Raw genomic sequence first — 15,435 nt, forward strand, 5'->3', positions numbered from 1 at the left:
TGCATATCCACGACTTTAACCTTTCTGAAAACAGGATGAGTCTTAAATCTAAAAACCTATGGCATCCTAGATTCAGTGGCACACTGGGTTTCATCCCTGGGGGCACTTAGCGGTGGAACTAACATGTGAGTTGCCTACTAAGCCAGGCTTGCTGATGATAAGCAGCTGTGCTCTCGGGGGCTGCGTTGTGCCGGAAAGTGACAGTGTAGATCTGAAGATTATATTTGGGAAAGATTGTGTCTTATCAGGTAACTGAGTAGTTGAAATCTTTTGATGAAAGTGCTAATCACATTTTTCCCCTTTTCCCTCCTTCTCTCTTCCCTTTTTGCTCCCTTCACGTGTGTCAAACCTGTTGTTTCCTCCATCTTCTCATGTCACCTGTGTTTCCCCCACCCCCATGCCACCGCTACCGCCACCACCACCTCCTCCTCTTCTTCCTCCTGCCCTCTTTCACCACCACCAACAGCAGCAGCAGTTGCAAGCTCAGCATCTGTCTCATGGCCACGGACCCCCAGTGCCCCTAACGCCTCACCCTTCAGGACTGCAGCCTCCTGGAATCCCGCCCCTGGGCGGCAGCGCCGGCCTCCTGGCGCTGTCTAGTGCCCTGAGTGGGCAGTCTCACTTGGCAATGAAAGACGACAAGAAGCACCACGAGGCAGAGCACCACAGAGGTGAGCGGCCGGGCAAGCCGGACTAGGACTGTGTCCTCGCACTCACGCAGTGCTGCAGACTTGTGCGCTGCTGCACAGAGCCCCACCCAGACAGGAGCAAGCAGTGAGCTGAGAGGAGCGGGCGCAGAGCTTGGCCACTGACACACAGTTCAGCCTGGAGCTTCTCTGGGTTTAACTTGGGCATCTGTAGATTTCCCAGTCGCTTTAGATGGCAGGCATCTTGACATCTTGGCAACTGCCTAGTTAATGCCAGTGGCCTGTACCATATTATGGAAAACTGTTAACTGCTTAATTGGGTAATTTTCAAAGAAAGTAATGTTGTTAAATGGGGCGAAATAAGAAGTTAAATTTGAAAGTGAATGTGTTCAAATGAGAGGTTTGATAATTGCATCTGTTACTACTTAGTTTCATAGGCTTTAATTCTAGTATGCGTTAAACATTGGGCAAAATTGCACTTGACTAATTTTTTGAAGAAAAGTAATTTATTCTGTCAAGAAATAAAAAAATAGGCTTTGTGTATGGTTAAACTGTAAATCTTATGTTTACAAAATACTGTAATTTTCAGGAAATCACTGTATTAGGAATGTGCAATGACTTATATAAATAAAAGCCATTTTTAAAACTGTTTGGGGCTTGTGTTCTAATTATTCCCCCCTTTTTTTTATTTCTGTTCTTGCCTCTGTGTCTGAACGGGCATGTCTGTGCGTTTCTTGGTAACCTCGGGAGCAGACAGAGAACCGGGCACAGTAAGTACTCTCCCGCCTGCTGCACGCAACACACCCCTTCCTGCAGCGCGTCCCAAGCTGTCTTTCTTTAAACACAGGCACAGACGCACATATTCATCCCGTCTCAGTGACCTGGTTTTTCTTTAAACTTAAAAAAAACAAAAAACAAAAAAGACTATCCTCCTCACCCCTGTCTTTTTAATAAAAGTTTTGTTAGATGAGAGCGACATGATTTGGGGGCAAAGCTGTTTGCTATGATCTGTATGTGCCTCAGACCCACTTGAAAAACACATTTGCTGTTGCATTCTGAGTCCAGGTTGCCTGTAGTTTAAAAGAGTAGTCATATTTATCTTAAAATCGGTTTTATAGGCAAGAGGTCACAATCCATATGTGAAATTGGTTAGTAATGTGGTTTTTCTACCTGAACCATTCATTATCCTCTGTGAATGCATCTTAGTTGCTAGGTTTCCATGTCTAGTTTTCTTTTCATAATTGTCCTTGCAGTGTGAACTCGAACTTAAATTTATTTTAGACCAAAGAACTGAACATCTGAGCAAGCTCTTAAAAACAAGGAAATTTAGTGGATGGGGGTTCTGTGCTTAGAGAGGCCTTCTTTCACCTGCCTAAATCTTACCCATTTTACATAATGCACACTTGATCTGTACATGTATCTGCCAGTTAGCTGTGGGGAGATTTGTATCTAAAATGCATCTCTCAAATGTTGTGGAACAAATAAAGTGAGAAATTGGCCCCTTTTCAGCAATAATAACCTACAGTTTTTGCCTCCTTCCCTCCTTTCTTTCTAAACAAGGCAATGTTTTGGCCATCTTAAATCTAACTATGGTTGAAAAATGGAATAGTGAACTTTTAAATCATTTTTACATTTTTTTGTTATGAGTTTGGGGGGAAGATATTTAAATCGTTTTCAGTTTAAAATGTTTAGATTTTAGATTTTTATTTTTCCCCTCTCGTGTACAAGAGTAGCTACTCTAAAAACAATACTGAGACAGGATGTGTTTAGGGGAATGGGGTGCTGGTGAAAGGATGGGGTAGGTAGGTTTAAAATTCCGGTACTACAACTCTTCTCTGGAAAATGTTGGGGGGAGATAAAATGATAGCTAGGGAATAAAATATCCACTACTTCTAAAGTATAAACCTAAGTAAACCGACTTTGATTTATGGAGGTGACCTTTATGTTTTGCTGTTTCAAGTGTCCCTATAGATTGTCATCTTTTCTGCTATGTTCATTCAATAGAGTGTCAAATTAAAAACTTTAATCCTGGACCAGAGAACAGATGGCAGAGGATGTTGGGTGAGCCCATGTCCTTTAGTCTGCTCCGTGCATTAATTTATTGAACTTATTCTAGGTTTTGGACTTTTATTTAACTTTTTGTTCTCAGTACTCTTGTTTCACCTTAAATCACACTATATTCATTTGTTGTTTACTGTATGAAAGGTAATAATATAGGAAATGCATGTGTAGTTAGAGATATGTAGGCACATATATCACAAGCCCTTTCTCAAAGAACTGAGGAGAGGCAATCAATATATTAAACTAAAAGATAGACTGTAGAAAGTTTCAGCAAAAATTCTTGATAGTTGTGGAAGGGGTACTATTGTATGCACCTCTATGAAATGCCAGTGACAGGAGGGGTAGAAGTTTGCATGCTTCAGCTAATAGACGCACCTCTGTATTTCTGAGTGTGTATAATAACCTCCTGTTTGTATTTTACCTCCGATTTGTATTTTTGGGTGAAAAATGTAAGCAAGAACTTAATTCATTAGGGAAGTGAGTTCTTGAATTTCAGGCAGCTGTAGATTGTTTCTAAGTCCACAAGTTGAGTGAGTTAGCAGTCGGTGAACTTTCAAGTCAAAATGTGGATGCACTGCGTAAAGCATTCTATAAAATAATATAAAAAATGGTTACTTAATGTGTTACTTGTATGCTTCCTTTCTCACATCAAATTTTGGACAAGTCTCAATGATAATTTCAGTGAGTGTTTTCAGAATAAGTATATATATTCTTTTTCTTGCCTAATTATTACAGAAAACTCTTGGTGATGATGATATAAAGTGGGAAAACTACACTAATTTGTAACAAACACTTAATTCAGTCTAGAGAGGAATTGTTCACTGTCCACGTAAGTGGGATTTTCTACCAGTTATATAAAATTAAGTAGCTCTTCAAACTTTGTGTAAAATTGAAATAAGAAGCAATAGTTAATAAGATAGTATGTACTATTAGTGCCTAAAATATTATAGTACTTAATCTCTTTAATAAAATGGTTTGAATTATGAAGTCAGATTTTTACTTGGCAGATAAAGTCACTTGATTGTAATGCTGCTTTTGTAGTGGCGAGAGTGTCTTTCTTTATCTTAGACATTTGCAAATGTCATTAATGCCTGGTATAACAGAGGATAGCTGGATTCTCATCACCTTCAGCATTCTTTCTGTTGTGAAACATTATTTTGGTTAAAGTATAGGAAGAAAGTCAGTCCTCAAAGAGATATGTTAGGGTCTCTGGGAATGTCAGGAGTCTTCGGAGCAAACTCTTTAAGAACACTAAGGAGATCTGAAAAATTCCAGAATAGTGTATGGTCTTATATTTTCCTGCTCTTCTTTCTGTATTGAACAGATATTAGTTATATCAGTGCAAAACCCAGGGAATCATACAGATCGAGAGGGAATGTCAATGTGTATGGATTTTTGTCTGTGAGTCCAAAACTAGTTGGTTCATAGGTTGTATTTGTTTATTTTTATTGACAAAATTATTCCACTTGATAGTTTAAGGTTCTATGGTTGGAAAACAAGTGAGCCTTAATGTAATCTGTTTTAATGTAAAACCCAGGAAATGAAAGCACTAAGAACAGAGTTGAAAGTATAGACACTGTTTTTAAAGTTTCTTTTTCTGAACGAGATGAATGATAGCTAGTAACTTCGAAGAGGTTTATTTTGCTGTATGGCTGTTGTTTTAAAATTAAGATTTGGCTACTATTTTTCTAATTTGCCAAAACTTGGTTGTTGTTTTTAGCATAAACCTACTATCAGAATGATACTGTTAAGGAAAGAAATATGAAACGACCTAACAAAGGCTTTTATTTCTTCAGTGGTAATAAAAAGCTTTAGATATTTTAGTTAAAGATGAATTGCATTAAATTTTGGCTGAAGGGACTATCATTTAAATAAGTCTACTTGAAAGACCTGGAATTCGAGTATTGACAAAGAGTTGTATGGCTTTTAGCAAAATAGAGAATGTGTGTTTAAATACTTATTTGTTTAACAGATACTTATTGAGCACTTACTATGTGCCAAGCACTGCTTGAAGGACTACATATACTTGTTGCCATTTTACAGTGATGTCTTTTAATAGCACAGTCAAATATTTGTTGAATGAAAAGCACTGAACTACCTAACCCATGGAATATGTGGAAAAAGGAGGAGACGAGAGGGGTGGTATTTGGGAGAGACTCCTGGTCTGTGGACTTAGGCCAGGTTCAGAGATGGGCCTCAGAAGTTTCTTGAACCGTCTAAAAATTGTATGCGGAGTGCTCTTTTGCATAATTCTGGGGAGAGAGAACTTTTCTAAAAAGGGGTTCCTGGTCCAGAGAAGTTTAAGTACAATTCATCTACATTAGAGGTCCTAACAGTACTATTACCATCATTTTATCAGAAAGACACCAAGCTCAACGAGCTTGGGTGCCTCTGCTTATGTATTTACGTAGTTAATGGTGGTCGAGAATTAGCTTGTGTCCCTCTGAGGGACCATGTTGTCACTCCTGTAATTGACTTCTAAAATTATCGGGTTCATATTTAGAACTTACTTAAAAGCAGTTATGAAAACCATCACTGCACTTAATATAAGGTGGTGTCTTTTCTCCAGCTGTTCTTCTTCTTGACTGGTTAATTGGCAGAGGGAGAACAGGACCACTCATCACTTTTTCTCAAGACAACACAGTACTAGAGAGGGCAAGGAGGAAATAGAAGGCTTGCTTTGGAGAATACTTTATTGTTGGTCTTTTTGTAAAATTTTATTTTTTGAATATCACATTGGTTCCAAGTGGCTCTTTAGGACTGTGGCAGCTGAGGGGTGGTGGTGATAGAAAAAACACCTGTTTTGGACAGAGGCAGACCCCAGAGGAATTCTGGCTGCACAGGTAAGGTTTATCATCCTTTGCAGCCTTCCCCTAGCCTCACCGACAAAGCGCCGGTGGTGGCTAAGGGTTTAGGAACCACAAGCAGGAAGTCATCAGACATAACATAGCAAGCCTTTAGGAATGTCTCCCCTGAGTACCTGCTCGCACAATAATAAATGCTTTATTAGTCATGCCCAACGAAGTTACTTGTGGTTTCCTTTCCTTTTTAAAATACAACGAGTGAGGCAGTCATAGAAATTAGGGCCCAGGTGACAGGCTGGCAGTTTACTGATGTTTTTTTAGGATGTTGGGACCATGAAACTGATCTCAGCTTCTTATGAACATGATCAGCCTCATGATAATCAAATTCGTCAAATGTAGATGGGATGTAGGAGGAGGTATATTCGTCTAAACATTCATGACTTTATTTTGACCTGACACATGTCAAGGAATTGTCTGGAAATAAAGGAGAAAACTGAGTCATCTGAAGTTTTCAATATTTAGGCACAGTGGAAAACACTAAGTTTTTTTAAGCTGGTGCCTCAGCAGATTTTCCTTTTGACAGAAGTGAAAACTGAAAAAAATAGATCCTCTGGGAAAATTGGTATCACTGTCATGAGAAGGGTGAACCCCTGAAGAAAAGAGAGCCCCACCAGTTTTGAGATTGTTAGGAGTGGTGTGTACCTGTAACCGGCGGAGGATTCTGTCGTAACTCACCAGGTGGATATTGGGGCCTGTGTGTGACTGGAAAAATGTTTAGGTTTTAATCTCACTGTGATTACAGTGAATACAGGGCATCATTACTGTAAAAACAAGCCAAAGAACAAGTAGGGACACACTATTTTCTCCCTCCAAAACCTTTCTATATTTAGTTTGTGTTCTGTAATTAAATAACTTGCTGCCTACCATTTGGAGCAGGTTTTCCTATCTTTTCCTTCTGGCACCATTATCATTTTATCATTCCCTTTGGAACGTAGGAGGCAACAAACTGCGTCTCCCGTCTTTCAGATACAGACAGGTGGATGGATGTAAGAGCCATCAGATACCCAAATAACTGAGTCAGGTCCTGACCCAGTGCTTTCTAGTTTCGGGGCCTTTTTTGCATTAGAAAGTATTTCATCAGGGGCTGGAGAAAGAAGAGGGACAGCAACCCCTAAGTAGCACTTCGAAAACCTGCTTTTAAAAGCAGTTTGAAATACAGGTTTGATTTTTGCTGTGACCAAAGTGTTGATTAGGGGAATAACGGTGTCATGAGGTGTTTAAAAAAATATTTAAAAATAATTGTCAGCTCCAAAGTTTTTGTTTTACCTGGAGAAGGTGGGTAGAGGGCAAGCTGGGGATGTAGAGGGTGGTGCCTCTGACATCTTGTGGTTTAATACAATACCTCTCTCAGCCCAGATATTCACTGGGTCTGTATGCAGTCTCCTAAATGGCTGTGTTCTTTTTGGGAGTCCTCTTGACTGAGTCACCCACTTGCATCCGGCTGCTGAGTTCCTAGATCAAGGTGCAAGAACATGCTGATTCTTTCCCATATTTTGCATTTAAACTGAATGGAAAATAGATGTGTACCCTTCAGCAGACCCGCTTTACGGCCAGGGCTTCTGGGATGTGATGTGGTTGCCAAGTAGACACATTTCTACTTTCACTTTTCACGATTTACAAGTAGGGATTCCATTCGCTTTATGGGTTAAAAAATTCACTTGTGGAAATGTCAGGGAGAACACGTGAATGACCAGTTGGACTGCAGCAAAAAGTACAGTGTGGGGTGATGACTTAATTGGTACCAGGTGTCGGTGGAGAAGGCACACAGATGTGATGGGGTACGTCGTTACCTAATTGTTTTAATGTTCACCAAGAAGTTAATTGTCAGTGTAGAGTGTGCTAGCAAATTAGGTTCCCATTGCCTCAGTGTAACTGAGGATAAATGAGGTGTCATGAGTTTCCAATCTGTACCTCTGACACAAACACTTTTCCTGCGGGGAGGAGGAATGTTCCCTAGGGGAATCAGCATGGCAGCTAAAGAAATCCATTTGAATAATGTGCATTATTTTCGCATTAGGGGAACCTGTCTAGCTTTTGCTGTATCCATGAGTGGTTTTTCCTTTCCGATTTGCTGCTGGTGGCCTCAAGGTTGAGGTTTGGTTGGCAGAAGAGTTGCTTTGAGGTCTCAGAATAGATGAAGGATATATGAAGGCTTTGTAACAAGTGTTCTGGTAGCACTGACAATGTAAAGTTTCATTAAACTTGCTCTTTCATATTTTCTGGAGTTTACCTTCCACAATATCTCAGCATACATGAACTGCTATTACTGTTAAATTGCTGAAGAAAAAGTAAAATTCTATACAGACGGGTTGTATCCATATTGAAGCAGCTGGGTCTCTCTACCTTAGTCTTGAGTAGGTGAGCATGAAATAAAAACAACATTGTCTGGAATGGTCACAATAAAGGTAACACAAAATCCAAATCTTAACATTTCTTTTGTTTCGACTAAGTCCTCTCTAAGATTCAACAGACTCTTCTATTTACATTATAAATTTTTACGTGAGGGAATGGTATAATAGTTGCATTTGGATATTTAGTTTTGCTCTATTTTAAGAGAATGTATTGTCCACTTCTGCCCACTGGGCTCAAACCCTGCCAACGATCTAGTTAACTTGCATCCATTGAAATACAACGGGGAACGTTCCTGGGGAACATGTTTTTATAAAACACGGTTCACCAGTCAAGAAGTTGTGCTCTGGATTTGACCACTCAAGGGGTGCACCCAGTTGTAAGAGTGGAAGTTCTATTTTTTCTTTTCTGAGTAACTATTTTGCTCACTCTCATAAATATTCTTAACTGTCACATCACTGTTTGTGCCAGGAGAGGGGACCCTCAGGAAGCATATATTAGTCATAGCGAACAATTTCCTTGTGGCCAGTGAAGAGGCCCACTGAGATTTTATGTTCTCAAAGAATTCCAGGTTTTCTTAAGAGGGAGAGGTCAGGCCCTTCTTGTGCATGTTTTATCTGTTCTTGCACCTCATCTAGTCATTTCATGTGTAGTTTCTACGTACAATGGAGAGAAAGTCATGCCAGTTCGGCTAATAGGTCTTCTGGGGCCTCTTTCTGTCTTTCATACTGAACATTCCAGGTGTGTGTGTGTGTGTGTGTGTGTGTGTGTGTGTGTGTGTCTTTTTTCTTTAGAGACTGGTCGGATATGCATTTCCCTTTATCGTTTTACTTAGCTGTATGCCCATATGTGCAACATGAAAGGTGCAGAAAATCGTCATGGTTTTAGAATTTTGGTTTGTTGTGAAATCATAATGTGTTTTCACATCTTGATTTGCTCAGATTTAAATATCCCCCATGGGCTGTGTAAAACTCCTATTTTGAATTCTTGTAGAAGACATAAGGTAAATAAGATGATTTTGTTTAGTTCTTAACAAAATTTTAGAACAATGGACAACATATATACCGTCTGGAAATTCCAGCCCTCAGGGCATGTGTAATAGAAGTCGGCCTAATAATTACAGTGTTTGAAAAATTCTGGCAGATATTTAAATTTTACCAGCTGCAAGGTGAAATCAAACATTGAATTGCTTGGCTAGAGTGAGAGTCTGTCAGTCAGCATGGTAACACTAGTTCTCATACTGATCAAGAAAAAAAAAGGATCCACAATTAAATATTTGGCAAATAAATATTTGAAAAATGAATGTCACTTTGTAATTGCTGTTTGGTAGATTAAAATCTTTCAAAATGTGGACTCGAAGAGAGGTCTGTGGTGGTAAATAGGTCTCTGGGATGCTGTCATTGAGGACCTTCACGTGAAACCAGTGCTGTGGGTTCCTGGGCTGCTTTGTTTTCCAATGAGGCCCCTTGTCAGGTGAATCTTGGGTAATAGATGGCAGGACTCATGAGTGGAAAGGCAGGAATTTGCGACGATTTCAGGTCATTTTGAAGTAAGCTGTGAAATGTTCATTTTTAAAATTTTATGTTCATATTTTTGGTCTTGTGGACATACAACTAAGTAAATCAAGGTGTGTGTGTGTGTGTGTGTGCATAAATTGACTTTGAAAATCACGCTTCTGGGAGTGGAGGCACTTTGACTTAATGGGAAGAGCTTCTTGATTTAAGGCAAATCGCCTTCCCTCTCTGGTAATCCTCCCAATAAAATGAGGGGATGAGCAGGATGACACTGTCTTTTAAGGTTGCTTTGGCCTCTTCAAAGCTTGGATTCTAAGTATCTTCTGTGTTTAGAATGCATGACTTTTTTTTCTTTTTTTAATTTATTGGGGTGACAATTGTTAGTAAAATTACATAGATTTCAGGTGTACAATTCTGTATTACATCATCTATAAATCCCATTGTGTGTTCATCACCCAGAGTCAGTTCTCCTTCCATCACCATATATTCGATCCCCCTTACCCTCATCTCCCACCCCCCAACCCCCACACCCTCTGGCAACCACCAAACCATTGTCTGTGTCTATGAGTTTCTGTTTCTCATTTGTTTGTCTTGTTCTTTTGTTGCTTTTGGTTTATATACCACATATCAGTGAAATCACATGGTTCTCTGCTTTTTCTGTCTGACTTATTTCGCTCAGCATTACACTCTCAAGATCCATCCATGTTGTCACAAATGTTCCTATATCATCTTTTCTTACCGCCGAATAGTATTCCATTGTGTATATATACCACAACTTCTTCATGACTTTTTAAATAACTTAAAAGTGAAGCACCCTCAGTTTTATTCTTTTGTCAACGGCCTCTTCTTAAATGTTGATTAAATATTAATGTGAAAAGTGATTCTACCTTATCCTTGTCCAAATCAAACAAATCAAGACAGAGCCCCAAATTTTGAAGGATCCAGGGATATTCAGGCAGTAACCCATGTATAATCTCTTCTTTCTAAAACTATGTATAAAATGGCTCATAATGACCATCAAAATGACTGTATTCCACCCTTGAACCATTAGATAGTACATGAGGAAGAAACAAAGCGTGGCGGAAAAAGACTTACAGTATCATGAGACATCCAGTAATAACCAGTGAAGTCACTCTTGGTTGGGTTTCTGGGGAGCAGATGAAGGAACCATGAAGCTTAGGGTCACCAAGGCAGTAGTGAACCAAATGGTCGTTGCTGGCAGTGAAGTTCATGAGGCTGGAACTATTGGCTTAAATCATGAACAACAATAAAAGCGTCAGAACTGGAAGATGTCGGGGGTGATGACACACAGAAAACTAGGTTTATGGGAACAAGGGTAAAAGGAAGTGGTCCATTTTTTGTGGGCCTGCAGCATAAGCCAGGGACCCGTGGCTCCTGACTGGCTCTCGCGGGCCTTTCCAGCCAACACTCTTTCTACTGCCTTGTTTTGAATCAGTTTTACAGCATCAAAAGTATGATGAGACATTTTGTTTCGTAACTTGTCTAAGTCTGCCATTTAAATGGGGCCAATTTTCAAAGACGCAGGGGTGCTAATTACTAACCCTGTCCAAATTTAGAGGAACTTTTCAGAGCTTTTCAAAAACGCATTCTGATGGCAGGCCTCATTTAAACTGCTGAAGCAGGAATTACAGTAGTAACTTCTAACACGTAGATGGGAGGCGTGAAAGCTTGACTGGTTTACAGGTCCGCCATTTCTATCGTCTGTAACAAAAATTGTATTGTTCCTAACAGTGTGGTTTACTTCTGTGTTTGCAGTACCATTTGACATCATTAAAAAAAATAAGATCATTGGAAAGCTCTTTGAATGGCCGAGTAAGGTTTGGATGTCCAGCGTTAGGTACAGCAGAAGGGCTGTGAAGTGATACTGTGATGAGAGACTTGAAAATTGCCAGTGGACACCAACTCTGTGGTTCTGCTGGGCACGTGGGCAGATGTAAAACTGAGTACAATACAGCCCTGCCCTGAAATGCTTCTGCTCAGAGCCTGGAAGAGGAGACTTTGGGGCTGATGTAGTCTGTAATACAGCTGTATTTGGACACTTTATACTTGAGTGCAAGCTACTGCTCCCCTCCTTGGCTCCGCTTTTCTGAGTGCATGATAGCACTTCGCAGGACTTTTATTGTCTCAGACAGTGGGGTCTGGGTCTGAGGGGTTAGTTTTTAGCAGCCATTTACCAAGGTAATTAGTTCTGAGATTCAGCCTGTTCACCTTTCAGCCCTCACACTGCTAAAGAAGGTACTCTGAGCTTCTCTGTATCGAATGGCATTGGTCCTTGCTTTTGTTTTTCGGTAAGCCTCCTGGCGTTGATCTAGCTTGAACAATCACGAATGAAAGCTCAGCTTACTTCATAGTCAGCCCCTGAAGTGGGCAAAGGGACTTCAGATTGCCTTCTGGTCCCTAGTTTTGATTTCCTTCTGTGTGTGATTGAGCTGGAAATACTCCTGTGATGGGGTCCACAGTTGTCACTAAGGAGCTTTGAGAGCCAGCCACCTGGCTGATTATTACTGCAGGCTGGTTAGGAATGAAGACCCACAGTGGTTAAAAATGTGCCATAAAAGATTTGCTCCTGGTACATACCATTGCATTAGAGGTGGTCTAATGCAAAGGTTTCCCCCAGACCCTTTTTTTTTAAGTTGTGGCAGAGAAAGGTAACATAATTGTCTCTTGGCCCTAGGCCCCTTCCCTGTTCTCTAACATCTTTCAGGAATGGATTTATCTGGGCTTTGTGAAAGGAGGGTTTTGCACAGCCGTTCAGTGTTGTTCCAGGCAGTAACACATCACTGAACAAATTGCCCCCTTGCATATGCTAATCCCACACTTAAAAGAACTCATTGTAACATGTTCTGACGCCTTAGCCCCCAGGGAGATGGGAATTGAAAGCTGTCAGATCATGTCATGTGACCCCAAAATATCTAAAATGCCTCTTTTCTTTGGGTCAGCAGTTCATACTCAGCACAGGCTAATGAAAGTATCCTGTGTGGTTTGTGGAAAAGATTAGTAGTCCTTGTTCCTGCTTTTGTGTGGGAGCTGGCCTGGCTGTTGAAGATTCACTGACTGGCTGAAATTCCCTCTTTGGGTCTTAAATTTCGGTGCTTTTGGCAAGGAACATCAAATCTTATTTCAACAATAAATTAAAAGAATTCTGAAGGGGTTCCTTCATTGTTGCTGTGGAAAGTGTTGATTTGCTTTGTAGGAAACCCTGCTGTTAATCCCACCTATATTCTCTTTGTGCCTTTTGAGAGGGGCCCACATTGACTGTTGCCATCACAGAATATGTCTAATAGAATAATATCAGGTTTTACTCGGGTCATTCATATTCCTGACCAGGAAGTTGCAGTGGGAAAGAATAAAAGCACACCCACAGATAAACAGCAAGCTCCCGTTTCTCTAACAGTAAACGGAACAGAACATTTTAAGTGAGTTGGGCCTGAAGGATCCACCGGGCTGTGGACAGTTTGAATGCACAGTCATGGTCTCCCTTTTAAGTGCTTAAAGCTCTATAAATGTTTGCCATCCAAGTCTTCAGATGAGACGAATTAGATGGAATGAAAGGCCATGTAGGTATCACCTTTCTAAAACAAGCTATCACATTTCAGGTTGGGTTTTCATGTGTCCAAGGAGACCCGGGAAGAAATCTTGGATTAATTTTTTTTTTGTCTTGCAGAGTAATTCCCTCTTGGTCCCAGATAGTCTAAGAGGCACAGATAAACGCAGAAATGGTCCTGAATTTTCCAATGACATCAAAAAAAGAAAGGTGGATGATAAGGACTCCAGCCACTATGTAAGTAAATAAAGGACTCGAAGTAATAATATTTGTTTGCTTACTTGCTTATTTGCTAAGTGAGTGTACAAGCATACTCTAAGACTTTAGTGCTAATTCCATATCCCTTGAAATAATACTACAAAGAGGATAGATTCGTACATTGCAGGATTTTATCTCCCTCTCGAGCTGTAACTTATACTTCTGCCAGGCTCAGTACTAAATTTTAGACTTTCTGTCTTACAGTGATGCAGGGCTGGCTTCATGGGCATGCAGCCTGAGCCACTGCACAGGACCCTGCGTGCAAAAGAACCTCGTTTTGCCCTTGGTTTTCGTGCTCTTCTCTCAGCCATCTTCAAATTCTCAGTTTTGAACAAGGGCCTGCATTTTCATTTTGTCCTGCTCCTTGCAAATGTGGTAGCCTGTGCTGCTAAAGTAATCAGAGTAAGAGTTTTGGTGTCACAAAATACCTTTTTGGATGCTCTTCTGATATATTCAGTCTCGTACTTGGTGTTAAAGCAGAGTTCACAGCGAGCAGTTTAGTGATGTAAGTCCGTGGTAAAAACGGAAGGAAAAGTGGAGACATCAACTTCAGACCCTGCAGATGAGACCACGTGACCGCTTGATGGACTAAGGACTGCTGACTCAGATCTAGCTGAAACCACATTCACGAGGAGAGCAAACCAAGCCAAATGGCCATTGGCTCTGGTCTTGGGTCATAAATGTTGCAGCTGACAGATAACTTGGAGTTTTCTTGCATGTCTCCAAGTGTCTGTTTCAGGATGGATACATTCTCAGGAACAGTATGAGACGAGAACGCTGAATTAGGCCACTTCACGTTGCTCCTGACGGAAGAAGAGCCTGCCCTTGGCTGGCTGGTGTGCAGGCTATATGGGGGTTTACAAGCTGGGCTTCTCTGCCTCCTGCTGGCTGGCTCAAGGCCGTAGCTAACAATGGGTAATGTTTCCTGAGGAACAACTCAAGTTAGTGCCAAGTACTGGGTGCTTTTAGATGGATTGTTTCTTTTCACTCTTAAAACAACCCTGTCAGTTTGGTACCATCACCTCTATTTTCATAGATAAAGTGAAGCACAGAGCTTGTAAGTGATTTGCGCAAGGTCAGAGTTAGTGGCAGAGCCTAGAGGCAGTCTTAACTCCAGAATCCATGATTTTAAACACTATGCTAGGATTCCCAAACCAAGGGCCTAGGATGGATATTTTGCTAGAGGTCCTTAGAATCAGTGCACACTTTGCATTATGATAATATCTTAAGAACCCAAGGTTTTGGTCCTCCCCAGCCTTTTAGCACATACTGTTTGCCCCTGGCTTTTGCTCAGAATCTGTGTCCAATGCAGGTGCTTTTATATACGGCATCAACTGTTAATGAGCTAGTGAGAAGGCCCATAACAAGCAGGAGTTTGGAAATTTGCCAGTGCCATTCCAAGTTGTTCTGCATGAGGCTCATGTATGTAAGTTATTTAGTAGTGAGTGAGCCATAGTCCACAGCTCTGTGAGACTGTTTGGTAAGGCGTGTACTAGTTTGTCAAGTTGTACAGTTGGCTGGGGTGATGCATTGAGATGATGGTGAAGAATCTGGGGCACAAGCTGCAGAACAGGAACAGTAACTGTACTGTGCAGTTTATATTTGCAGAAGCGTTCAGTACAAGAAGACCGAGCTCTAAATTACAGAATACTTAAGGACTGACGTCACAGTTCCATTGTATTAGGTTGGTGCAAAAGAACTGTGGTTTAACAGGTTAAAAAAATATTGCAAAAACCACATTTGCACCAACCTAATAATAAATTAACTGTCTGCTACTCTTTGTCATTGCAGTTTATATATTATGTTAACCATTTCTATAATTTTTTTCTAACAGGGAAGCCCCTTTAGCTTACATGTTTTCACTTCACCATCCTTGGGTTCTTTATAGCTGAAAGCATTTTTGATTTTCTGTGTGCTTTACTAAGAGAAAGCAAATTTTCTTTAGTGTTCATTTTTTTCTTTTATTACATAAAACTGTTTCTTTCAGTGGACTGTTATTCTGAATTACCCAGGCTTCCTCATTAGTTGTAATTTTATGTTGTTAATAGTGAATTGCATGGTGCCTTTATAACAGCGACTAAAGTATATCTGGTAACACATTGAAGAAAGTAAATTGGGTCTCCCACACATAATGCTCTAGGTATGGTTAGGAAAAAAATTCAAGACACGACTTTCAG

At 40.4% G+C, this 15,435-nt stretch overlaps 1 protein-coding gene across 2 annotated transcripts in view; it reads left to right on the forward strand.

Moving 5' to 3' along the window:
- The window catches only part of TLE1 (TLE family member 1, transcriptional corepressor), an 84,323-nt gene that overhangs the window by 41,519 nt on the left and 27,369 nt on the right, over window positions 1-15,435 (forward strand). For both annotated transcript variants that reach the window (XM_019736679.3, XM_019736681.3), the window contains exons 7-9: window positions 467-671; window positions 1,401-1,417; window positions 13,121-13,237. In XM_019736679.3, the coding sequence (XP_019592238.1) occupies window positions 467-671; window positions 1,401-1,417; window positions 13,121-13,237 (339 nt within the window). The remainder of the gene's footprint in view (window positions 1-466; window positions 672-1,400; window positions 1,418-13,120; window positions 13,238-15,435) is intronic.

Source organism: Rhinolophus sinicus, chromosome 16 (assembly GCF_057876585.1).
Source record: "Rhinolophus sinicus isolate RSI-liver-muscle chromosome 16, RSI-T2T, whole genome shotgun sequence".
NCBI lineage: Eukaryota > Metazoa > Chordata > Mammalia > Chiroptera > Rhinolophidae > Rhinolophus > Rhinolophus sinicus.